General features: G+C 38.5%; 1 protein-coding gene across 2 annotated transcripts; it reads right to left on the reverse strand.

Moving 5' to 3' along the window:
• On the reverse strand, positions 1-25,990 carry Nprl3 (GATOR complex protein Nprl3). 2 transcript variants are annotated; one of them, XM_089248779.1, is made up of 15 exons: positions 25,868-25,990; positions 23,724-23,856; positions 20,121-20,178; positions 17,536-17,577; positions 16,957-17,134; positions 13,983-14,136; positions 12,444-12,519; positions 12,122-12,230; positions 11,917-11,951; positions 8,973-9,129; positions 8,600-8,706; positions 6,986-7,115; positions 5,367-5,484; positions 3,796-3,982; positions 1-1,286 (listed from the first exon to the last, which is right to left on the reverse strand). In XM_089248779.1, the coding sequence occupies exons 2-15, from the start codon at positions 23,836-23,838 to the stop codon at positions 1,124-1,126; spliced, it is 1,629 nt and encodes a 542-aa protein (XP_089104905.1). In that variant the 5' UTR covers positions 23,839-23,856; positions 25,868-25,990; the 3' UTR covers positions 1-1,123. The 2 variants fall into 2 exon arrangements, with proteins under 2 accessions (XP_089104905.1, XP_089104904.1); XM_089248778.1 differs by lacking the exon at positions 25,868-25,990 and adding an exon at positions 24,523-24,617 and having other exon boundaries at positions 471-1,286.
• Between the last annotated feature and the right edge of the window lie 1,842 nt (positions 25,991-27,832).

Here is a 27,832-nt window from a genome sequence, read left to right on the forward strand (position 1 = left end):
ATGTTTGTGTGTGGCCCTAACGTATTTATGTTTATGGAGTTGTGCTTGCTCTGTTTTCTCTGCTGGTGATGCCATCTGTCTTCAATATTAATTCAAAGGGAGTTACATACTGCCGATACTCTATAAAATGAAGGATACCAATGACATTATTTGGTCGATTCGCCTGTTGGTCATATCGCTGCTTTGATGGTAGAGCCAACTGAGAATATACAGACATTGCTGAAGTAGAAAAGCCACTACACGCAATACGGCTTTCATTCCAATATGAAGTTCCGAAATCTATCACGATCATAGAAAGAATGCTTTTTCTTGTACTTTCCAAGTTGCTGGAATGAGAACACATTTCCATTAGACAGAGCTTGATTGTCAGGAATATGCAAAAGACTTTCTTCATATTTATGCGTTTAAACTCTGTCACCTTGCTCATTAAAAAGGGGGGAGGAAAACAGATTCTTGACTCATTTTTTTTTGTGAAGATATGTAACATGCGGAATTAGTGTCTTGAGTGGCAGCAGAACAAATTACAGAAGAAAATCTCGACAACCCCCATAATGGACATCCGACTCTAATGCCCAATATGTATAAGCTGATTTCTCCTCAATGTTAGTTTAATGGTTAAACTACAACCAAGTTATTGTAGTCTGAAGAGGATGGCGTCTTCCTCGATTCTTGGTGCTTTAATGTGCATCAGAAGCACACTGGCATCACATGTGACATTCAGTAATGATAATGAAAGACCTATTAACCAGAATTGTGTCTCTTCTTGAAAGGCTTCCTAATTCTAATTGAATATTTTGTGAGGTTGACTGACACACCGTGGGAAATTACAGCCCGAAAGTTATTTATACATTGCAAGTTATGTATAAACTCTTATAATTAATTCATGAAAATAGAATGTTAAATGCAGAGTTTGAAAGTAAATATGGCAACATCACTGTCTGAATAGCCCTTTGCCACCTTCTCTTGCGACAAATACGATCAGTTACAAAAAAAACGTTTTAGAACAGATGCACCAAAGAGTCTCTAGGGAAAAGGGGAAAAAAAAGTCCAACACGTTTGTGATGAAACATAAAACTGTGAAAAAGCAGCAGCGCTGGCGTGCGGATGCAAATGTATACTTGATTCAGGTGTAATTGTAGAAGGCTGCAGCAGCTGGATCTTCATACTGGTACGTGATCAAGATCTTACGGAATTTCTCTATGAGAGTCAGCAGATGCGACCTCCTGATGTTTTCGCAGTACATGATCTCTTCGAGATGGTTGCGGCCTCTAAAGTAAGGGCACAGCCTGCAAAAAGTAGAATCGATCTGTAAGTGTAGTAAAATCTCAAGTAGTTGCCTGACGTCAAATATGACGTAATTATTTGGTCATTTTTTCAGAATGACGTCAATTTAAAAAAAGCACGCCATTTTAAAGTCATGTATAATACAGAAATATTCAAGGATAAAAAATAAAAGACAAAATAACTATATATAGGCATTACTCAACGCTATCAAAAATTAGTACATCACTGCATGTAAAGTCATGTTAAAATAGCATCATGTTAAAATAGATAAGTACTGCTCCGATAGCATGTTTGATAAAGGCCTGATGCGCGATTCTGAGGTACAGGCCCCTTCCAGTCAGGGTTCGAATCCAGGTTGCACAGCTAGCACATCACACTTTCTTTGCATTTCACCTCACATACAGCACCATCTATCTTCTGAAAGGTTAACTATTTGGTTATGGTAATTTTGATGTTTTCAAAGTGGATGTAGCAACCATTTTTATCAAGTCAATTACGAGAGGTTTTACGACTTACCAAAAACGTCATTACTGATGTCAGGTTGTGTGTGTATAACATGTGTTGCCCTGAGAAAACATTTCGGTGTTATTTTCATGAATCTGCCCTGGATGGCCATAGGTCGCTTGGGAGATCATACCCTTGTGTTCAGTTTGCATGTAGTTTACATGTTGTGCTGTTTTAGTTATGCCATTTTATTTATACAAAGAGAAGGCTTTTCTCATTCTAAAAAAAAACCACTTGCGATGATGAATCCTCGAGTTCAGCATTTCAGGGCCACAACTAGGAGGGAGCAGGTGGATCTTCCTTTCTTTCAAACAAAGCACAACCCCCAGTCTATCGCCATAGACAATTTACTACCGAGTGGGCTGTGCCAGAAGTGTGTGTGTGTACCTAAATCTGAGTGCGTATCCAGTGTTGTGACTGATTTTTCAGTGCTGCCATCTATATTTCAGAAATGAAGTGAGTGCAGTGTAATGATTGAATATTTGTACCGTTTGTAGGCCTGTTGCTCTCTGTGGTGAGACGTTTTGATGGGGAGATTGGCTTGAATTCTTGCTTCAAAGTTGGGAACCCCTCACATTGGGGGGGAGGGGGTTCTTCAAGATGCGAGTCTGCACTATGAGCACTTGACCGCAACAGCAGGTGGATCTGGTGCCACAAGTGTCGAACCAGGGGAGTGCAAAATTGTCCCTGTCGACAAGCATCTAGTTGCAGCCCTCACTTGAGGATTTCAGAGACACTTGTTGTAGACCCTTTGTGTTATATAAATACAGATGCCACAACAGGCTGGTGCCCCAAGCATCAGACCGGGGAGGGGGGGGGGATGCAAAATTTAGCCCTTCAACATTACAAGAGAAGGGGGGGGGGAAACCAGTTGGCTAAATGAAAATAAACAACTTCTATTGAAAATACCAGTGTAATTTATAAATTACAATCCTGAATTTTATTAAACAAACTCCAAAATTTCGGAAAAAGCAAATACGTGCGTGGTACCCATAAGAATTTGGTTACCATCAACTAAGAATGAACAGCTTCGCAATTTTCTTCCAATGAATGTACCATTCATTTTTAAACATGTCCGTTGTAGATGGTGAAACGATTTAACAATGAGATGCAACATGCCCATACACCTTCCTGGGCGTAAAGATGCAGATAACGGTCTTTAAATATCATTTGCCAATATTTTTTGAAATATTTCCTGAATCACAAATATTTTTTACGGTTTATTATGTTGGCGATTGCAGCCAATCTGTTGTTGCCAAAATCTAACTGAAAATACAGATTTCGATTGAACGTTTATTGTGATGAAAAAATTATTAAAATTTTCTAGTTCTATGATGATTGGTTTCGGCAGTTCGGTAGGCACGGGAATTAGTTCTTTTATACAGCTAGTGTGCTGTAATCTTCTCTTGTTCTATATTTGTCATTCCATTAAGGAACAGTTAGACCAAGTGTCTCAGGGCAAGTTTCCAGTTGAAATCAAATACATTCTGGCACCATGATGCTTTAACCTCAAGAATAATGAGTTAATTCATCCATCCCGATGCCAAATGGCTTGATAGTGGAGATCCATAAATCGGTCGGCTACTGATCTGGTATGAGGTTATCACTCCGGGGAGACACAGAATCTTTGAGTGAATTTGGTGGCATACCTGGGTGCCGATCGCATTGCCCGCTTTTCATCAGACACAAGAAAAAATATTTGCAATTATGTGGATTATCCACCTTCATCAGCATGTTGTGTGAGTGTCTTCTAATACCATTATTTACACGCAGATTCTCGGGTACCTTTGATCAGTGAGGCATGTATGGCAATCAGCATGGAAAGGTTGACATGCTAAACATGGATTCCCTGACATAGCACATCTATCGATGCAGGAAGGAGGACTTTCCAGACTCCCAAAAGGTTTGTCATTGGTTGGCGAGATAATTTAGAATTGTGAGATATTTTGCTGAAGACTCTAATACTACGGTCAAGCAACGGTCAAGTAGTAAAAACTGGTGGCTCACCTAAGGAAATTCTTGATGTCATCATTGTTGTTCGAGGCAGATTCTTTGAGGATACAGCTCCGTTCCTGCGGAGTCAATTTATAAAGGAAGTAATAATCCTGTTCCCTCAACGAAAGATCCTCTTCAGATCCACTTTTCGAATGGTTTGGCGACAAGCTTGAGCTCAAGAGTGACTCTTCACTGGGAGCTGCAATCCAAGAAGAAACAAAAAACAAACTACAATTCATGGTTTCTCAAGAACATTTCAAATTATTTGAAGGGAGTTGATGGTAGCATTGAGTAAAAAAATGGTTTGAAAAATAATATAAACTTCAATGGGAGTGCAAGGCACTAAAAAGGATTTCTGCCGCCCGGGACAAACATGATTTTGCTGCCCTGCAACACACTTTAAAGATTGATAATTTTATAACAATGTTCTTCGTTCCCACCTAAAACTGCACCGCCCCCCTCAATTTTTCCATCCGGAGTGGCTGCCACCCATCCCCCAGTTCCAGCCCTGCACAAGCGAGAGAATCAACCACAGGGGATGCAAAGGAAGGGGAGGTTCATACCTCCGCAGGGGATGCAAAGCCACTTGGTTATTTTCCAGTTTTCATATTCATCAGATTTCATTGTCACAAATAAGGAGTTCCGCAAATATCCAGAGTTCAATTTTTGTTATTTTGATTACAGGTATCTTAAAATGCTAACAACATTGAGCACCACATTTTTCCCATCTGAATTTCATTGAGATGATGAAATGCGATGCTCGTCAGGAGAAAAGACGGTACAAAAATTGTACCTTTTTTCAATGTATTCAATGGGGGTGGGGGGTGGGGAAGGGGTTCCTACCTCCTTTCCCATAATCATTTGAATGGTTAATGAAAGAAAACTATGATGCCACAAACAGGTTTTTAAAGATTTTTTTACTTATTGGGGGTAAAATACATGCTTTTATTAATCCACATAAATGGCACTTTATGTTACAGAATCCGACACTCAATTTCTTAGCGAATGTAGGTTTTTGCAGATTTTCAACCATTGCAAACAGATTTTGGCAGTTCCAGAGGCAACCACAGATAGATGAGTCCTTCCATCAATATGCTCTCGTTGGGAGTCCCTTTCAGTCTAAACATGAAAACGGAAATATAACATGACTTTCTCTAAAGAGAAAGATTTCTGGACCAACTTGATTGGTAGTAAATTTCTGAATGGGGATAAGACTTGAGTTGGTCTTCAGTGCAAAAAAGAAAAACAGGTTTTAGCAGTTGGGTGACCAGTTAATGGAAGACATTCTATCATTGATTTCATATAAGATGTTTGCTGAATTTAGTACCTGCTGAAGCGAAATAAAATAATCACTTTTTGAGAGAGGGTAAGTAATATAAATTTCTGGTCACAGGACTGGATTCGTCGGGAGAATCCCCATCCTCACTCAGAGAGAGTAAGGTTCTAATGTTAAATCAAAAATTAACGCGAGAAGACGTTACAAACAAATAAAATTGTTCACAAAATTTACATCAAGTCATAAAAGTTAAATCATACATACATAATATAGTGTGTGATGGTATTATTTTTTAAAAAAAGCTTACCATTTGAAGTGCCAAGCGTTGAAGAAGAATATTCAGTAGGTAAAAAAGCAACGTAAGTATGAAGTTGCACAAGCAACCTATGCTGCAGCATCCAGATGACCATCTGAACCTGCTGCGTCTGCAAGAACAAAAAGAAAGAATGCATGAAGGATACATTTCAGCATATTGACACATTGAATTTATTTTTTTATAAAGAGTACGCCACACAAACACAGATGGAAAAGCTACAGTATGCATTATACATAGTCTGTTCAAAAAGTATACGACCTAAAATGTTTACGTATACCAATGAAACTAGGGAGGTAAGGTTTGGTACACTATGCAGGCGGTCCTAGAGTGAATGCTTGAATTTTTACCTGCCTGCAGCACCTTCTAGTTGCCAACATACCGCTGATGGACGAGGAAGTGCAGGTAAGCCGTTGTATCAACGGTTGTATCAATCAATTGGTTCAGACACAAAATGGCAGAAAAACTTGAACAATGCTACTGCATTAAATTTTGGGTGAACCTAGGCAATTCTCAATTAGAAACAAACCACAAGATTCAGCAGGTCCTCAGAGACAAAGCAATGAAAACCACACAAATAAAGGGGTGACACAACCACTTAAAACATGGGAACACATCAGTGGAAAGTGAAGAACGCTCTGGTAGGTCCTAAACATCCAGAAATGAGATTGTCATTGACCACGTGAGGTGATGCAGGATCGTCAAATCACGATCAGAGAACTTGCAGACAAGGCAAGCATTACCATTGGATCCCTTCATTCTAGTTTGACAGATGATTTTGGCTTCAGGAGAATCTCAGCTAAGTTCATGCTGAAGCTGCTAATGATCGAGCAAACGCAATTTCGCTTGGAGAGCGCAAAGGATGACATGTTGGAGACTGAACAGTGATCCCAACTTCCAGCGCAGTAATGACTAATAACGAAACCTAGGTTTATGGGTATGACCCAGAAACTGTCATCACAATGGAAGCATTCAACATCCCAGATGCAAAAAAAAGAAAGACGGGACCACAGCAATGCCAAAGTCATGCTGACTGTTTTCTTTAACTCCAGTGGCATGATTCATCATGAGTACGCACCACAGGACACAACTATCACCAAAAAGTACTACCAAAAGGTTCTTGCATAACCTTCATAATGCTGTGGGGTGTATACATTCGGACCTGTCGGCAGCTCCATCATGATAACGTACCCGCTCATTCTTCATATTCCTGGTATAGTGTTTCCTGGCCAAACACAACACCCTTGCTTTGTCAGGCTCCCTGCTCTCCTGACATGGCTGTGTATGACTTCTGGCTCTTCCCCAAGCTGAAAATGTCTCTGAAAGGGACCAGATTTTGGTACAGAGAAAACGTTAAGCAGAATGCGACAGACCAGCTGCTCCCCATCTTGAAAGAGGCGTTTCAGCGCTGCTTTAACAGTTGCAGAACCATTGTGAGAAGTGTGTAGCAGTCCAGGGGGGGGGGGGGGATTACTTTGAAGGAGATCATGGTAAAATTGTTATATCAATAAAAAACAAGTATATTTTATGAATGCAGGTCCGATACTTTTTGAACACACCTCTGGTATTGTAGGGTAAGGTGGATAAGCAAAGAAGTGATATGTTAGGCTTACTTGCTGCTGCGGGTGATTCGTGGGATTTGATAAATTACTGAGGGTCGTGGGTAATGAAAACTGGCTCAGAACGGACAGCAAATTCATTCCCGGGAAGTTTTCTGAAAACATCTGGACAAGATCAGAGCTTCTGTTGGAGGAGAAAAAGAAATGGCTTAGCTTCATGGGGGCTAATTAAAATTATAAAATGATTATTAAAAATATGAGAGGGATCAGTTCACTGCCCACACACATAACTATGAATGAATTTGAAATACGAGATCTGTCCAAAACATAATAAATATGAACTACTGGTGTCTACAAGGGTGGATCAAATGGAAATGGAAGCATTGCTTACAGTATTATTTTATTTCTGCTTTAGGCCAAAGCCTGTGAGCAAACAAACAAAAAGTTATATTAAACAACAGAAAAGAGGGGGTGAGAATGAATTGAGATACAGTCGAATCCTATTATATATAACAAACTCCAAGAGACTGGAGAAATTCCTTTACTATAAAGAAATTTCGTTATAAAGGAATTCCAGGGTCTTGCATTGTTCCTACGGAAACTTATGAGGGGGAAAAAATTCGTTAAAACAAGATTTTCACTATAATGGTTATTCGTTGAAATGGGATTCGACTATATATACACATTGAAAACACTGGTGAAAAGAACATCTAATCATGAAATATATACATTACTGCCAAAACCCAAAGTTTGGCAGTTCACGAACTGGCAGTTAGCTCTGCCAATGTCCAAAATTCAGCCTTTCATCAGCCCCTATATGCTGATATATCCCTGTGTATCCCTATGAGGGTCGATCCCTTCGGAGTCATCGCCAATTTGGCATTTTTTTTGTGTGCAATAATCATGGTAATTTATAATTAGCCATAGCTAATCATAATAATTATGGTCAGCTATGGCAACCCTACCGATCAAAGGATTCTGAATAGATATCTTAGTGACTCATATATAGGGTTCGACATATAGGCCACTACAATGCAAAGGGTACAGGTATAATTATACCCGTATCCTTTTCATTGTATTGGTCAGATAGGATAATTGGATGGATTATTATATTATTTATAGGATGGGTGGGTAAAACTGTTGAGTTTGATGCAGAACCTGGAAACTGTTTTAAAGTATTCGAGACATGTGATTGCCACTTCCATAAAGCAAACAGATTATGAAAGTAAGAATGACATGGAATAGTGGACAATGATAATAGGTGAACCAGTTTATTGAATTTTAAGCCAAATTGTGAGAAGGCAATGTTCTGTGGGACGAGGATGTCTTTGAAAACGAATCGGCTTGGTTTCCTGGTGAGTTATCTGTGACAAGAGATTTCTTTGACCACCTGCTTATATCTCTTCGTTGAGACAGAGCAACGGATCATGTTCTGGTTAGGAGGACATGATAAGAGATCATATGAAGGACATCGTCTCCTATACATAGGAGCATCTCACCTACGAGATCTTAAAACCAAGTTTGAAAGCCCTCGTTTATCTCTCTCAGAAATATCTAGACTCTTCTTTTTACATCAGTCGTTTAAAAACTTAGAAAATCGAACAGTTATAAAGCGACACGTGAATCACAAAGAAAGAAAAGGCTTCGAAAATTGCCAAATATACTTACGCATTGGTGGGTGCCTTCATAGATATTGCATACACGTTACTATCACAGAGAGGGTATATGATGATGGCTTTGCACCAAAACACCAAATGACCAACCAGTTGGAATACCTAGGGAATAAAGAGAAAATAATCAAATCTCACTTTGCTCAATGGTATTGTTGTTAAGCCCTTACTATCATTAAAAATTGAACATATTTGAGGGTAAAAATAATTATGATGTTGAAATAAGCAATGCAAATCGGAACAAACAGAAAACAAGCTCGCATTCCGAATGCTAAAAAATTGGTCTATCACTTGGAGAGCAAAACATGTTGATAGAGTTCGTGCCAAAACTTTATTTAAGCAAAAAATAATAATAAATATGACATTCTTACATGTGTCAGTATGATGTCCGCATCAGCCGCCAACTGCTGCAAATTTTTCAGTGGACTGGATACTTTTATTAAGCGAAGGAGAGCTGGAGGAGTATCCTCTGGAAAACTGTTTAGAAGCTCGTTTATGTTGACTATTAAAAGTATCCCATGATATGGCCTGTATCGAAAAACAGCGAGAAATGAGACAAGATCCCCCTTCTTTCACGCAAATATTTTCACATCAAACGAAATATTGATGATTTGCATTTGTCATTAGTCTTTATAAATCTGTATGCTGGATGTCATGTACATTTTTGTTTTACTGTACTTTCGTTACACTACACATAGGTACAGGACACTTAAGTCCTATTACAATAAATTCCAGAGATATTCACTTTATGAAAGCATCATATCACATTTTGTTTAGAGGGCGTTCTGAGTGGAAGCTGTACACCTCTATGTGTACTTTTAAAGGGTACAGCACCATCTGGACAAATTGTCTTGGTTACGAGGTTTCTGATATAGTAGAATCTGAACTATCTGAACTATCTAATGATGCCAGAGCTACGGTCCTGGCCCAGTGTGGAAATGCGTGCCCAGACCTTACTTGGGACAATTTCGAACTTTGCACTGAAAAATCAACCATTCAATGAAACGTTAAAGTTGAAAAAAAAAATATATATATATATTTACATTCTGAAGGGTGTCTAGGCTCTTTGTACTGATAATTTGAAATTTTTAGGACCTAAAAAATAAAATGGTATTTGTCCCAAGTATGAACACTTGATGGTTACCTTGGATATTTCAAATAAAGTGGTCCTAAATGTTCTACAAAAGATGAAACAAGGGGGTTCTGGTACAACTAGACTGAAGAAGAGAACACTTTTCTAGCAATAAAACGCCTTCTGGAATCATAGAAAATGTCAAGAGCCATATATCACCATTCCCTAGTTATGAGAGCCATTACAAAAGAAAGAAAACCGTTAAAAAATAATTAGGATGGAAGGAATTGCATTATTAGAGTTATTGGTTGGGAGAGCCAAAAGTTTCACATGCATTCGTACATAGTTTGTTTCCCCCAATTACAAGGTATAGTTGCACTCATAGCCAAGAGCAGATAAAATTTCTATTGGCTCAGGGTGGCAATCAATATAAGCCTAGTTAATGAATTTTTAGAATACGAGTCTCTGTTTCCATGCATGAAGTTTAGCTGCATATTGCTTGAAGTCTGTATTCAAGACATCAATAATATGCTCAAAGTGGTTTCACACTGCCTTGAAAAAAAAACATTATGCAGGGTCATTCAAAAAACAGATGGACCAAACTTTATGAGATGGTATTACACACCACACCAAACCAAACGCTCATAGCCACAGTTTACCAGGTTGGAAGTGAAACAAAAAACTGCTACAGGGCACTAAATCATTGGGAAGTGGCAGCTCAGGTCACTCTTAAGAGCCATTCTTGTTTATTCATGTCATTTTGTAGCATGTTGCTCTTGCATTTTCAACTTGCGTTCATATACGTCTTTACATTTCATTTTTAACCTGGTAAACTATGACAATAAATGTTTGGTTTTTTGTGTACTACCATTTTTGAATCCCCCCCCCCCTCCCACCATGTTTATATACAGGGTGTCCTGTAAGTCCTAATTGGACTTTTATCTCATCAACCACTCGCTGTAGAGGTGTAGTTCTAATTTGAAAGTCAAACCATACCTCTCTGATGAAAGTTGATGAGATAAAGGCAGAAGTAGGACTTACAGAGAGGCACCCTGTTTATTTCAGACTGCCAGCAGACAGAGAAATATTGAAATTTAAATAATTATGGCACTTTTCACCAGAGTATGCCAATTTAAATCAGCTTGATTTAAATCTAAATTTAAATCACTTGATTTTTTAAAAAAATCAGCGATTTAAATCACAAAATTTGAATTTTGTTTTTCGTTCACATAAATTCAATGATATTGAAGTAAATGAACCTGGTACGGTTTGCATGTTACTGATATGTGATAAAGTTTGTGATTGGGGGGGGGGGGGGGGAGTATAGACGATCTTTTTGGGGGTAACTATAGACTTGAACTTAATCCCTAGATACAGTGCAGAAATAAAACTGCTCTATTTCTAGAATTTGTGCATGGAAAACATTGAAGGAAACATTAGGGAGCTAAACTGCACTATATTCAATGCATTGCAATGTGGCACTAGGGTTCCCCATGATTAAAAAACAAAGGAATAATTTTTTGTACACAGCCTTGCCCTAACTGCTGATTCAAAATAATAGTAGATGTTGTACCAACATAGATATCATTTGGCTTTCGACTTTACTTTTTGTATTAGAATTTTGAGTTTGCTCATTTTTTTTTACAAAAAATCATTAAATCTGTGAAAAAATGAAAATGTGCAAACTATTAAGCAACATCATGCAAGTCGGAAACACATCCTTTCATTGTGCAAGAAAAACAATTTTGCCAATAGAATTTGTTTTATTTAGTTGATGATGAATGGCCCTTTCGTTGTGTGCATCGAGTGAATTGAGATGTCTGCACCAGATGTGTGATACTGAGATGCCACCATTCATTCACTTTAATCGGGGGTGGGGGTGTGAATCATGAATAAAAACACTTTTTTCTACAAAAAAAAATGTTAATCCATAAAGTTAATTTGCGCTCAATGACCTTCCATGTTACATAAACACAGATTTTTGGTTTTTGTATTGTTTGCTTATAGTTTGTTTATTTGTTTATTCATTAACGCTTAATTAAATTTGAGCGATTAGGAGAAGAAAAAAGCAATTAGGTGATATGAAAATGTACATTCTTAATGATCAACAAGATTTGCTTCAATTAATAAGCAGTCAATTAATTTTAATCAAAAATTTTTGATTTTTTCATACTCTGCTTTTCAATCAGTCATATTATCACCACCACCACCAACAACAACAGCAACAAGCATTCAGTACTCACCTCAAAGCATTCAGGCTAGCCATTATTGACTCAGGCTACACACATAAAAACAAAAGAATAAAAGAAAAAAATTTAGGGGGAAGAATGTTAAAAAAAAAATTCAAAATGGGAGAAAAACAACAGTTTTACCATTCAAATGCTACAGTTTAAAAAAATTAAATAATTAAATCTCTATACAAATGAGGAAGAAAGAGGAGAAACTCACGCCTATATTGAGTCTTGGATCGTGAAGGTAGTGGCACTTCCAAGGTAGAACGAATGAAACTTCTACGAACGAATTGATCGTCAAATACACCATGCCAGTATTTCTCAGACTGGATGAGGGGGAAAAAAACAAGAAATATCAATATTCAAATATGGGGAATCACCAATATTTTTTTATACTGACTGATGAAATGTTTTGATTCCAGAATATTCAACTCAAATATTATCAAAAGGGGGGGGGGGAGGAGCACATGGCAGCGCTATTTTATTACAGAATAAGGAGAAGTTGGAAATATTGGAAATCCACAAAAACGTATACTCACTCATCATAAACTTTTCTTAAAGTAACTGCAAGCTGGCTTTTGGAAAGAATCAAATTGTATGGAGACTCTTCGCAATCTGGAAATGAGGAAAAACATTTGTATGATTATTACATATCCAATACTATTCCAACTTCCGAACACTACCTCCACTGTGTTATCATATGGACAGAACTTAAGCTCTTGCGATGCGAAGCCGTCACAATGCCTACATTATTTGCACAGCAGTTCACACTTACAAACAGAGCAACACGAACATCACCAGAGAACTGATCAAGATACTCTATGTTTTCCCAACCAATACGACTCCAATAGGTATCACTATTGTGCACAAAATAAGTTGTTTGAATAAAAATTGCGCGGTTTTCAGCAATCAGTATCCTATGTTTTTGTTGTACTGCCTACTATTGTATTGCATTACTTGTCATATTGCCTATCATCTTGCTCCCAGTGTGTACCCCAGCTCAGGCTTTCACTACACCCAAAAATTCTGAACGTACTCATTTCTTCGGGACAAAATTAGCTGTCAATTGCCTCAATAGAGATAACTGAGTTATGGATAAAAAGAAGGAAAGTCATTAAAATGAACGGAACCAACCATAAAATTTCATTATGTGACCAATCTCAATAAGCTATTAGATATGCAGCCAATCCCTACACTATGGCAGGAGAAAATAATAAATCAGAATCAACAACCACTTACAAGGTTTGTTCAAAAAGTATCCAACCATATTTTTTTGTGCGTGAACCAATGAAGAGCTAGGAAGGCGTAGTTTGGTACCCATATGTAAGAAATCCTAGTGCGCATGCTTGAATTTTTGCCTGCCTGCAGAAGCTGTCAATCGCAGACAGACAGCTGATGAGTGAAGAAGTGTAAGTGAGCGCACCATCACGTTTTTGGTTTTGAAAAACAGCAGGAAAAACTAACGACACTGCATTAATCTTGATGAAGCTGTCAATTGCGATGCAGAACGTCCTGGTAACACTCCTTGGTGATGGATGTGCCATGCAGTGCCTACTCGTGATGAACCATGCCAGTGGAGTCAAAGACGGTCGGCATGATGTTGACATTGCATGGCCTGAAAACCAAATTGTAAGCCACAATGGAATGAACGAATACAATGCTAATTGTCTAGTCTGCAAATTCTCTGATCAGTATTAGATGATCCTGCACCACCAGACTCCTCGCTTGTTCAATAACGATCTCATTTCTGGATGTTGATGACTTACCAGAACTCTCCATTGATGTTCTGACATCTCATATAAGTGGTTGTACCACTCCTTTATCGGTGTGGTGTACATTTCTTCATCTCAAAAGATCCACTGAATCTTGCAGATTGTTTCTACTCAAGAATCACCAAGAATCCCACAAAATTTAATGCAGTATTGTTGTTTTTCCAGACACTTTAATCAAAAACGGAAATGTGACAGTGTTCACTTACACTTCCTCATTCATTGGAAGTCTGCCGGCGAGTGGCAGCTTCTGCAAGCAGGTAAAAATTCAAGCACGCACATTAGTGTCATAAAAGTATTTAGTTTTACCTTCGGGAAGAGATGCTACTTCCTCATGAGCAACTTGCATGGATTTCACTTGCAACGTCAGATAATCAACTCTGTTCTCTTCGTGCAAAATGGCAACTGATAACCTACGACTTAAATCGTGATAGCTGTTCACGACGGAATGACTTGCACATGCCTAATTTAAACAAATAAATAAAACTCATTTTCGCATGACATATGTAATGCTTTAAAAAGGCTAATGAAAGCTAGATACACCAAATGCAATACACGTGAAATCGATATGCCATTCAAAAGAGAGAAAAAAATTTTGATTAATGGTTCAGAGTTTGCGACACATTTACTAGTGAAAGGATGCCAACCTTCCGGACAGTGTGAGCCCCTTCTGTTTTAAAACATGTTCAGGGCTACTTGAGTGATATGTAGCACATTTACAGATCACTTAAGTGACCTGGAAATATGATGCAGGCCCTTTAACACTAGAAAGACGGATCGCAAGAGTATACCTAGAAAGACGGGATGGGGCCAAAATGACCCCCAACAGTTTTTTTTGCAATTTTCTGATACCTTAATGTTTCAAATCACGGTATATCATTTTTAAAACATAAATAGAGTTATAACACAAAAAACAAAGGGCGAAACCACTGGCCTGTTAATATATTTTGTTTTTATCTAGCACTCAAAACATTCTGTACAAATCACCTCTCTCGATGCACATTTGCCGCACACTGGTTTTTTGCATTGCGTACAAGATTGAAGTGTTTTATTGAGTGAGCAGTTCCTTCTCAATTGGCATTTCTATCGTTTTTTGTCTCCATCAATAGGTGTTTTGTATATTATCGCACTTTGAATTGTAGTTTTCAAGTTGAAATACTCAGCACGGAGTTCTTCACATAACTGCAATATGCAAGTTCTCAGACTGATTTTTTTTCCTGTCACTTGTTTGTACAAAATCGAAGCATTTATCACTGACATATCCAAAATGTTAGAAAATACATGCATTGGCCAGCGACGACTTCCAGTCTCGGTAATGTATAATCTCACCATGTGATCCACGATGTCGACTCCATATTTAGTTTCGTTATTATAGGTAACTGTTTCTGGGGTCTTTTTTTCGACAAGGTACCATTTCTCACGATTTTACGTTTCTTATTTCTCAATGGCATTCTATTTTGTACCAACTGATGCACCATTGGAGAAATAATTTTATTTTGATTTAAATCTTCGTCATCAGAACCGCTACTTGCTTCACAGTTCGGCATAGGGTAGATCTCATGCTCTTCTGCACTTCCATCATCACTGCTTCTAGAGTTTCTCTCATCTAATCTTTGCAACTCCTGGAGTATTTCTTCTTCAGTAAATATAAGTTTTCTCGCCATTTCTAAACTGTTTGAAACAATCATGTGCAATCAAATTTTCTACATCAAAGGACAAACAATTTATCGGATAATATGGAAAGAATGCTTGACAAGAACCAAAAATTACACACCTGATGACGGACACTGGCAGATAAGAATGGGAGGAAAAGAAAGGTCAAATGGAAAAAAAGACTTTCAGAAGGATTATAACCTACTTAAAAATCAATTGTGACGATGATTGTAGTATATACCGCATAATGTGCTAGGATATAAGGAAGGGTCAAAATGAATCCCTCCCGTCTTTCTAGGTATTATTCGCTCATATCTTCGTTGTTAAAAAAGATAACGAAAAAAAACTTTGGTATACAATAAGAACATGCTAATTCAGGAAAAGTCAAGGAATTTCAGGTGGTTCGGTTTATTCTTAGCAGAGATATGCAAGCTTAAACACTGTGCAGGGTCATAATGACCCCCGTCCGTCTTTCTAGTGTTAAGTGATCTGGAAATGTGCCAGGGAGACTTTTAACTGATTTGAAGATGTGCCGCAGGTCACTTAAGTGGTCTGTAAATGTGACAGCTGGTTCATTTTTACAAAATTAGATTTGAGGTCATGGACCACATCAGATGACTTTAAGGACCACAGGCCATGAGTTGAGTATGTTTGTACCAGTGCGGCAAAAACGTTCAGGAACTTTTCTATTAGAAAAGAGCCAGTATAGGTAACACCCATTTAAGGAGGGATTCAGGAGCACGGTAGCCCAGGTTGGTAAGATACTCGCCTAAAGTTCCAAAGGATATTTAGAGGTGTCACGGGTTCATCCTTGTCAGAAACTTTCATGACATGGGTACAACAGAAACTACAACATGGCCACAGAGAAAGATTGCTACAGTAGGGAATCCCACATTGAGAGGGTTAACGCACCAACCTCTTGGTGAGTATGCAAAAAAAACTGCTGTTCAAAATCTGCAATAAATTGTAGGTCCCGGTCTAATTAGCCCTTGTGTGGAGAAAATGACTAAGGTGTGATAAAAATGATCAAATGGAGTGATTCAAAATGATGACTATTGTCTTAAATTTTTGTCACATTCATTTTAGTCCACTGTTATTTGCAGCATAATTTCATTTCCCGTGATTAGTGATCTTTCAGCTATTTCAGCAATAACTAGGCAACTTTCTCTTACTTTTGGCACATATTTTGAGACAATTGATGATTTCCTACACTTGAAGTCACAAAATTCCCCCATATTTTTCCTGAGGAAACATGGTTAGCCTGGAATTGCAAGAACTGAAAAAGTATTTTCTTTGGGGATTTTTCATTCATGCAAAACATAACTCGAGGATTTTTAGGGAATTTTCTACAAAGATACAAAAGAGTGGAAGAATCTGGTTTCTGACACAAAAATTGTAATGAAACTGAAAAATCTGAAGCATTGCACTTATGATGCATGCATAGTCTCAAAATATTAAAGCGTTGAATGGTCAGGCAAAGCTGTATATGTCATGGCATCAATTCGAAGTTTAGTGTCACCGCAAGGCGACTACCAGTAGCCAGCCATTTTATATGAAGCCAATAAGCTTCAGACATGGAACATAACATATATATATTTAAGAACGAGACACAAAATCAAACATCACTCACTTTCAAGGCAAAAACCACGTGAAACATGGTCAAAGTCGATTGCTTCTCTCTCGTGGACGTTAGTTTAAGATACGTAGGATGACCAACGAATCTGACATTTTCTATCTTCAGCTCGAACTGCTTGCCACACAGTTCTTGCTTCACAGCGAACAAGTTAGATAACACTTTGTCATCAAAGCTTTCCAGGGGTGGGGGGGGGGGGGGGGAAAGAGAAATTATACAAAATAAAAACCGTTTCAAAAAAATCATCATAATGATCATTAAAATTAATTGATATATAGCCGACATTTGATTTCATAAACCTCCAATTTGAAAACTTCAATTTTTTTACTAACTAATCTTCCGATCCCGAATAATATACAGTGTTTATCTTTTTGAATTTTCAGTGTTATATCTTTTGATTTCACAAAAAAATTTTCATGTCTGTGAAAAAAAAACGAGCGCCAACTATAGTTTAAATTTAACTTAAAATAATGCCCTTTTTTCCCCCTTCAGAAGATACAGATGAGATGATTCGTTGGATATGATATAATGCAGTATTGTTTTATCATTTACCAGAAAATCAAAAAAAATTCTCACCCGAATAAACCTGGATCATCCCACTCTACGCTATTCGCCAACCTGTAACAAAAATGACATGCGTAAATTTTAAAAATTACAACTATTTTGAAGAAATGCCTTTTACCAAACCCACACCCATAGTGCTACACAGTTCTGACCCCATGCAAAAACCGGTTTCGAGGGGTGGTTGGCACAACACGGACAATTTTAATGGTTGATTTTACATAGCCATATCCCAAAACTGGTTTTTGTGCAGCTCAGAATCATTTAGCATTGCAGCATGGGCAGAGATGGGGGGAGGGCAGCATTGGCACTTGCATATGAACATATGCATATGTGTGAATTGACATCATCGTGCCCCCGACTTTTGGTGTTTGAATAAAGTAAATCTTAGATGAATAGTCATATGAATATCATACCAACCCCAAACAATTTATTTACCTTGAAGCCGATTGGCTCCCGTAGACACATGTGGCAGGGAATCTCGCCATAAATGCTGATTGTGTGCTGTTAGCATTGCATTTCCCATTAATTTCTTCAATAACGTTTTTTAGATTGTTCTCGACTCCGGTCATTAACTCTCTATATGGTTAACTGACAGCTTTGCTGTTTCAATAGCTAAAATTATAAGTCAGATTGATTGTCCCTGCTGTTCCCCGGCTGGTGCAGATGTGAATGTTTTTAATGACAAATCCTAAAACGTCTCTAATAAGTCTTGTAGCACGGGAATGGTGAATGGCTGCCACTGCAACATGAACTTTGGGGTGATCAACACCGACGAGAGGTTATTTCGGTGGACTGACAACTGTTTGCTGATTGTGACGTCTTCATCTACTGACGTTGATTTGGCTGGAATATACATATCGTAAAGGTTCATCGATCACTTTGTAATCTACTACTGGGTGCTGTCTGCTCATGATCAGACTTTATCATCAAGGTATCATTCTTCAATTCGCTGCCTCAACATGTTTGGTTCTGCATCGTGTACACAACCAGAACACAAAGCTTATTGATGGAGGAAACGTGATACTCAACCATGGGCAGAGATACGTGGGGGGAGGGGGCATTGCCCTCCCAGCGTCAAAGGTGAAGTCGACTGATCTAATGTATATATGAATTGACATCATCATCTTGCCCCCAGCAATAATGACTGTGGCACCCCCCCCCCCGCCAGATTTCCAATTCTATCTCCGCCTATGCACTCAACGTAGTGCAGACTTCCATTTCATGGGTGAGATCCAATCATTTTGATTGACTCCAATTATTGAATTAGTGAAAAATCATAATAATGAAAAATAATGCCAAAAAATTGTCTTTAACCAAAAATTAGTTGAAAATTTTAACTGTAAATGTGTAACTAAATGTAATGTGTGTTTAACTGTAAAACGTGTTGAAACTATTTATTGCAATGAAGTAATTGAAGTGAAAAAAAAAACTCGTTTGTTTTCCTTGTCTGCCCCAAAGGGATATTTCGAATCAGGCACTAACTGTGAGGGACGTTAGAACTACGTGTCTATGTGAAGAAGTTTATATTATTTAAATGAGCTTTTTCAACTAACTATAAGTAGTCCGCAATTTTGGTAATTCAGCGCACCCTGATCTGATACATGCCTGATTAGTGGGAGTCAACTTACTGAATCTGAATATTTTAAAAATAATAATAAACCAAATGCCTATTTTATACAAAAAATTGGCACGCTTTTGAGACATATTTTAATTGGTCGATGTGTTTCGGCTCTACAATGGAGAGCCGTCATCAGGACCCCTCGTGGTCAAAAATCACACAAGGGAATCGCTTAGAGGGTGATGTTTATGTTTGGTCATCTGGAGAGTTCCTTCTCTGTATTTGCTGAAGCTGAGTGGTCTTTGGATGCGAATTGGGGTGCCATCTATTGCAAAGTGTTAAAAATTCTGTCTCGACTAAGGTTAATAAAGCCTGTCCAAGCTGATGAAATAGGTGGCGTGTTCCTTCCATCATTAACGAGGAATCTGGTATCTACTTCAACCCATGCAAGAATTGTGAAAAAGGATATATTGGCCATACTAGGAGAAATCTTAATATTCGAGTTCTCAAACACTGAAAGCATGCTGAGAAGGGACAGACAAATAGCTCTGTTATTGCCCAACACTGTTGGCAACTTTCACATAACTTTGATTTTGAGAAAGCAACACACAATTCCGAACTGAATTTTCTAGAGGGATTCTTAATCAGAACTTGCCAGGATTTCCTCATTAATGATGGAAGAAGCACGCCATTTATTTCATCAGCTTGGACAGGCTATATTAACCTCAGTCAAGACAGAATTTTCAACTCTTTGCAACAGATGGCACCCCAATTTGCCTCTGCAAATACAAAGGCAAACTCCCCAAACAACCAAACATAAACATCACCCACTCAATGACTCACTTGTGTGATTTCTGACCACAAGGTCCTGATGACAGCTCTCCATTGTAGAGCTGAAACACGTCGATCAATCAACCAATTAAAATTTGTCTTAAAAGCGTGTAAATTTTTTGAATAAATTAAAACCAGGCAAAGGTCTAATTTTTGTGATAACAAATGCCTATTGATGACGACATTCAGACCAAAAACAAAAACTCACTCTGAGCCGCCGAAACCATTTTTCTCATCCTTCAACGCATGGGGAACTTTCTTATTACCTAGAAAATAAATACACAATGTATCTGAACTGAACTTTCAAACTTTGGCCAGTAACGAGACATGCAAAATACAAAAACTGTACTTTCAAAGGGTAAGGAAAAAAACAGTCAAAAAGGCAAAATATAATGAGCAACCAAAATACTCAACAACATGCATGAACAACTGTAATGCTTGTCATCAATGGGAGCTAGAGCTATAGTAACATGGGTGGGGCGATTCACAGACTAAAAAAAAAAATCTATAGTTCGTCACGTGACGAAACATTTTGCTGAAAAAGAACGAGGGGAGAAATAAGGATATTTTTTTGTGTTTGGGGTTATTGTAGCATTTTTCAGTAATATCGGTCTCATCCAAGTTTTTTTTAAAAATAAAGATATCTGGTCTTTCCAACGAAGCCTACTTGAATTTTTGTTCTTAATTGAAATCTACGATTGAAACTATTTTGCCAGCTTATAAAATATATTATGATGATTACGACTACAGTAGAGTCTTGATAATTAGTCTCCGGGTAATTTGACGAGATGGGAATTCCTTTTAACTCCTCTTCAAAACCTGTTTCTCGTCAAAACAGTTCCTTTTATGTCATTTTCCCCTCAAATGTGAATCCAATCTGAAACAGGTCTTGATCACTAGAATAAGGTCTTTAGTGGATATGCAGGCAGTCTTCCCCCTCCACTATAGTAAATTTACACTATAGGCTAGTGTAAATAAAATAACGTTCATATTGTGGCTCCTGTCAGCCTCCTTTATGCAGAGTCCAGGGGTGTCGGAAGTGTTTTGAACCTATGGGTGCCGGTCTTGAGATTCATGTAGGAAATTTCGATTTTTGAATCAATTCTGTGGGTGCTCGGACCTGTTCTACAAACTTCCGTGGGTGCTCGAGCACCCACAGCACCCCCGGCTCCGACGCCACTGGCAGAGTCCATGGGTCTCAGCAAGTTATGAAATGAACTAGAACAGGCATCTTCAACACTCGTTGCTTGAAAGCACCATGATGCTCCCCTGAAGTATCCAGAGTGTTTTATTTCATGCTCGTGAGCACTTGGTCAACATCCCCATTAAACACCTTGGAGGAATTGTGCGTTCAACGATTGAAATCATTGACATTGTATGCATTCATGCATGTTATACTCGCTTTTAGGGTACTCTTTCTTCGATGAAGCGTACAGGCAGTGCTCACGACAGAAAAAAGGTTGGAAACCTCTGACCTACACAATTGAATTAAGGCCAAAACAGGTTGGAGTGAGTACCCTCCCAACTTAAAAAAATGTTTTCTATTATAGTCCTCCACGCACGAGATGCAAATCGGCTACATCACATCAGCTGATTCTGTTCTTTTCTTTTAGGTAAAGCGACTGTGCATAGAGAATCGCTCATTAGAAATTGTGGTCTCTCATTTGGGATCTTTAGAGCTATTTGGCCTCCTATAAATTTGACTAAAATGCCATGGGGAGGGGGCACTCAACGACATTGGCAATTGCAGTTTTTTGTTATACGAACATCGAGTGCTTGAACACACACAGTATTCTGTAAAAGAGATCAAGCTTCTATCTATTTAAAAATCAGATTTTTTCATACATCGAGCTGAAGCCCAACACCCATAGGTATAAAACATTTCTGATGTCCTTAGCGGGAAAGTAGCTTATACTATGATCCTGCAGGGGACAGGACCATGGATAGATGGACCTAATTCAACTGTTGTATTTTCGCGTTCTTTTTTCTAATTTCAAAACATTTCATAAAGTCAAGGCGTTCAGGCAAATTATGTTTTTCTATTTCAGAGGAAGTTAGCGCCCTCTATTGGTGCAATAGAGAATAAAAAATGAAATAATTAAATGCAGATCAAGACACTTTGAGGCCAGTACCCATCTCCTCTACGAGTCTCAATTATAGATATATGTATTTGCTGTAATTTCAAAATGTTCTATCTGAGAAAAACATTATTTATGTAGCGATAAATATGCAGAGTGATCTTATAATTAAAGCCCCTGTACTCTCTCGGAGTAGTTTTTCCCCGAAAAACTGCTTATCCGACTACAGCCAGATTTTTGGGATATCTTAATGAGACCATGGGAAGAGAGATTTTTTGAATAAAAAAAAAGTTCAATTTTCAACCACCAGGTAAGAAAGCGGCACTTTTTTTAATTGCATTTTCTTTTCCCTTCCCCCCATGTATATAGCAAGTTTCAATGGAATACGTCCTCCAGAACGAGTGCTACATAGGTCGGAGTAGTGCCGATATACTGAAACTACTCAGGTCCATGTAGCGACTGTTCTGGAAGACATATTCTGTTGAAACTTCATATAGAAGCTATACAGACCATGGGAAAATGTAAAATGCAATAAAAAAGCGCTACTTTTTCACCTGGTGGTTGAAAATTGAACTTTTTTTGTAAATCTCATAAATCTCTCTCCCATGGTCTCATTAAGATATCCCAAAAACATCTGGCTGTATTCGGATAAACAGTTTTAAGGAAAAACTACTTCGAGAGAGTACGGGAACTTCAATTATAACCACCCTGTATATTTTCAATTGTCGTGTGAAATGTAATATCTGAGTAAGCAGGGGAAAAAGTATTTCAAATTGCAAAAAAAGTTATCGATGAAATGAAGTTATTAATGATATAATTGAGCTTACAAAAGAAAACAAATTTCAAAATGTACGAAGAATTTTTTTTACACGAGGTTCAAAGCACACGTTTTCTAGAGTGAAACAACACTGATGGAAAAGGCACATTAAGAGGGATTTATCGTTGTATTGAGTATCGCTGTAGCAAAGTTTCATGGTACTTATATTATAGAAGCATAAGAGTACTTGAGTTCCCTCTCCACCACCCAGGAATTCATGAGCATTTTACATTATATACGTCGGACACCTCTTTCATGGTGTACGCCAGGGGTAGCCAACAGCTGGCCTGTGAAGTGATTTTGTGCGGCCTGCGACAAGGTAAAAGTACAGTGAAAAAATTAAATTTGTGATCAATATTTGAACTATCGGTTCCATCAGCAGATTTCTTGATTAACAAACTGCTTACAAACTTATTTCTAGTGATAAAATTGATTTAATAACGAATTAATTCAATTAATGATGGAACGGCTTATACATCAAAGTGGTGGCCTGCAATGCTGTAGCTGACCATTATGTTGGCCCGTGAACAGAAAGAACTTGGCCACCCCTGGTATATGCCATTCAATCCTATATATGGGAAGTCCAACAATCATCACCCAATCCTAACATTTTACTCATTTTGGCGCCGCTGTGCAGAACTAGCAAGAAAATATTTTTGTGCATCACATTGTATAAGTTGGTAATTTTACACTGAAATGTCCACCAAATGAAGTTTTCGAAATGTCTCTATTTGGCCCCGGATTTCATTAACAGGGCTCATATTATGTCCCCGTTTTTAACAAAAAAAATTCTGGTATTTTTCCAGGTTTAGCAAGTATTTCATCTGAACACCCCAGTTCAAGGCAGCTTGAAATTCCCGTCATTACAGTGTTAAACTGAAAAGTAAAGACACTTGACGTCGCAGTGTTAACGTACATCTTCCTAATCTGTCTCTGTCTTCGGGACCAGGGAACGGGTATCGGAAGAGTAGGGTATCACCTTTGCTACCAGACTTTACCAGAAACACTCCAAGTGGATCGGTATCAGCCATATATTTCCAGCCGATTACCTATGGGGGGAATAAAAAGAGGAAAAAATAAATACATAAAACGACAAAATTAAATAAAAACAATTATTAAATAAAATCATGACAAAATTCCAAATTAATCGACAAAAGTGGGAGGGGACTACACATTGAAAAGATGTTATTGGGCTACGCAGTTTTTTTTCTATTTCGACATGGAATCGTTTATTAAGCAAAACAATAAAAATTATGATTTGTTGACATCAGATCATGGTTTCCAAAAAAGCGTGCCAAGAGATCCTTCGGGAGTCCTTAAGATATCTTGGGGGGGGGGGGGAGATTATATTGAACTGGAAAAGATGACGAGTCCTTATAGGGCTACTTAATCGAAAATGTGTTTTGCTCGCCACTTAAGTAATCTGTAAATGTGCCACTGAGCACTGGTTGAGCTATAAATGTGCTGCAGGTCATTTAAGTAGCCGCTGTAATGGTCGAGTGCTCATGATGACAGACTCCCGCAAGATCCCGGGTTCAAACCCCACCGTCGCCACAGTAATGGTCGGCTGAAGTTTGTTTTCTGTGGTTCCCAACTACAAGGCGCGAATGCGAGCTGATTTCCCCTTTAAAAAGTCTTGCCACAGCGGGCAACAGACCTACAAACAATACAAATGTAATTCAATCATGTACGCGAACATATGTAATTCAACTCACTTCACTTCTGGAATATAGATGGCGGCACTGAAAAATCAAACACGACATATGCACTCAGACTGTTAGGTACACACACAGTTACACTTCCGGCACAACTCACTAGGTAGGAAATCGCTCATAGATGGCGATAGACCTGAGTTGTACTCAGTTTGAAAGAAAGAAAAAAAGGTCATTTAAGTGATCGGTTAATGTGGCACTAAGCGTTTGAGTGTTCGCTCAACGGGCTGCTGAATACTTGAGTGATCGTCGGTGCGCTGCAGATCATTTAAGGTTAGTTTACATGAGAGCATAGGTGGAGATACAGGGGGGACTCAAAGGTGAAGTTCACTGATCTAGTACATATATGTATAGATGAATTGCCATCATCATCATCATCATCATCGTGGCCCCCCCCCCCCCACAGACTTCCAAGTCTATCTCCGCCTATGCATGAGAGTGCTCAAGTTCTTTAGGGGCGGGAGTAATGAATAAACATGCCAAGTCTTTGGAAAGACTTTCTGGACATTAATGCCAAGATAAACTTCAGAAAGAAAAGATGCATAGTCGGAATAAACACTGGCAAGTAAATTAATCAATATACCGCAGAGACCAGGGCTGCAACTAGATACTTTGTCACCCGGGTTGAGCTGGAATTTTGGCGCCACTTGCATGCAGAGGAAATAGTTAAATGATCAATTCGGCGCCCCTCCTGGTTCAGCGCATGGGCCCCCACCACCTAGTTGCAGTCTTGAAAGAGAGATACTAACTTCTCTTGCCTTAGCAATAGGCCACCTTTGCTTATAGAGAGGAAGGTGACACTGAATTTCTCTCTCTCTCTAGACCAGGTCCCTACTGCCACTAAAAAATTGATGTTAGCACCATAAGGATGGAGTTATTCCAAATATAGGTACATTACTGATGTAAGTACAGCCGGTCTTGAGTCGCTGTAGTTTCACCAGAAAGCTGTGTGGCTTTTGACCTATAGGTTTATTGGGAAGATTGAAGTTTTGTCGCTTGTCTCATAAATCATCGCAACCTGTCATCCTGTTAGTGTTACGAGAGAGCTCAGCACAGTGGCATCTTAACACACTGGTCCACCCGGGCATAGCCCTTAACTACTGAGCACATCGCTTGCTTGGTGGTGCATCTGCACTCTATCTGTGTCTCCAGGGTGGGGCTCCTCATGTCCACTGTGCACTCTCAGTGGCCACGGATCTAAATCATATCCCGCACTGGCTCTCATCGGTTGAAGTATGGGGAAGCGGCATTACTGGAAAGTAAGAGACAAGCTTATGCCGAAATTATTGTTTTATTGCCACTAATTACTTTACTGTATTTTTTGCACCAATTTAGAAAGATAACTTACAATATTATAACTAACAATTGTTAATTATTAATGACTACATAGTCATTACACAGTAAAAAGATGTGAAAATGATGCGCATGTGATGAGCGGATCTGTGCATTGTAATATGATGCGAAGACGCCATGCAGGTTTGCAATAACTAACAAATGCCATGGGGGGTAGAGTGCAGAGACCGGTCCCCCTTATATCGCCAAGTACAAAACTTCGCCAAGCGTACCATAGCGGATCCACGTCAGTAGACACAGGCGGCTAAACGGTTCTTCAACCACGGTTTGCTTACAGCTGACCATATAAAAATGCGGGACATGCGTTTAAGCAAATACGGGACAAAAAAATTATTTAATAGCAAATACACGGCTAAATGATTCTGTACTCATTCATTTGGGTAGGGGGGGGGCGTTAAAGTATTTAATAGCAAATACACGGAACAAAAAAAAATAGTCCCGTATTTCTGCGCTAAATGATTCTGTACTCATTCATTTGGGTAGGGGGGGGGGCGTTAAAGTATTTAATAGCAAATACACGGAACAAAAAAAATAGTCCCGTATTTCTGCGCTAAATGATTCTGTACTCATTCATTTGGGTAGGGGGGGGCGTTAAAGTATTTAATAGCAAATACACGGAACAAAAAAAATAGTCCCGTATTTCTGCGCTAAATGATTCTGTACTCATTCATTTGGGTAGGGGGGGGCGTTAAAGTATTTAATAGCAAATACACGGAACAAAAAAAATAGTCCCGTATTTCTGCGCTAAATGATTCTGTACTCATTCATTTGGGTAGGGGGGGGGCGTTAAAGTATTTAATAGCAAATACACGGAACAAAAAAAAATAGTCCCGTATTTCTGCGCTAAATGATTCTGTACTCATTCATTTGGGTAGGGGGGGGGGGCGTTAAAGTATTTAATAGCAAATACACGGAACAAAAAAAATAGTCCCGTATTTCTGCGCTAAATGATTCTGTACTCATTCATTTGGGTAGGGGGGGGCGTTAAAGTATTTAATAGCAAATACACGGAACAAAAAAAATAGTCCCGTATTTCTGCGCTAAATGATTCTGTACTCATTCATTTGGGTAGGGGGGGGGGCGTTAAAGTATTTAATAGCAAATACACGGAACAAAAAAAATAGTCCCGTATTTCTGCGCTAAATGATTCTGTACTCATTCATTTGGGTAGGGGGGGGGCGTTAAAGTATTTAATAGCAAATACACGGAACAAAAAAAAATAGTCCCGTATTTCTGCGCTAAATGATTCTGTACTCATTCATTTGGGTAGGGGGGGGGCGTTAAAGTATTTAATAGCAAATACACGGAACAAAAAAAATAGTCCCGTATTTCTGCGCTAAATGATTCTGTACTCATTCATTTGGGTAGGGGGGGGCGTTAAAGTATTTAATAGCAAATACACGGAACAAAAAAAATAGTCCCGTATTTCTGCGCTAAATGATTCTGTACTCATTCATTTGGGTAGGGGGGGGGGCGTTAAAGTATTTAATAGCAAATACACGGAACAAAAAAAAATAGTCCCGTATTTCTGCGCTAAATGATTCTGTACTCATTCATTTGGGTAGGGGGGGGCGTTAAAGTATTTAATAGCAAATACACGGAACAAAAAAATAGTCCCGTATTTCTGCGCTAAATGATTCTGTACTCATTCATTTGGGTAGGGGGGGGGCGTTAAAGTATTTAATAGCAAATACACGGAACAAAAAAAATAGTCCCGTATTTCTGCGCTAAATGATTCTGTACTCATTCATTTGGGTAGGGGGGGGGGCGTTAAAGTATTTAATAGCAAATACACGGAACAAAAAAAATAGTCCCGTATTTCTGCGCTAAATGATTCTGTACTCATTCATTTGGGTAGGGGGGGGGGCGTTAAAGTATTTAATAGCAAATACACGGAACAAAAAAAATAGTCCCGTATTTCTGCGCTAAATGATTCTGTACTCATTCATTTGGGTAGGGG

This window comes from Pholcus phalangioides, unplaced genomic scaffold, assembly GCF_987345545.1.
Source record: "Pholcus phalangioides strain wild (caught in Gottingen) unplaced genomic scaffold, Ppha-v1.0 ptg000020l_1, whole genome shotgun sequence".
NCBI classification, from domain to species: domain Eukaryota; kingdom Metazoa; phylum Arthropoda; class Arachnida; order Araneae; family Pholcidae; genus Pholcus; species Pholcus phalangioides.

Coding starts and splice junctions, on each gene's coding strand:
- Nprl3 (XM_089248778.1), bottom strand. CDS start 24,570: ATGTCGTGTTTGATTTTTCAGTGCCGCCATCTATATTCCAGAAGTGAA. Junction 17,578..20,120: donor AATGGTTTCGGCGGCTCAGA/GTGAGTTTTTGT, acceptor TTTTTGTTACAG/GTTGGCGAATAGCGTAGAGT. Junction 1,287..3,795: donor GACATCAAGAATTTCCTTAG/GTGAGCCACCAG, acceptor TACTTTTTGCAG/GCTGTGCCCTTACTTTAGAG.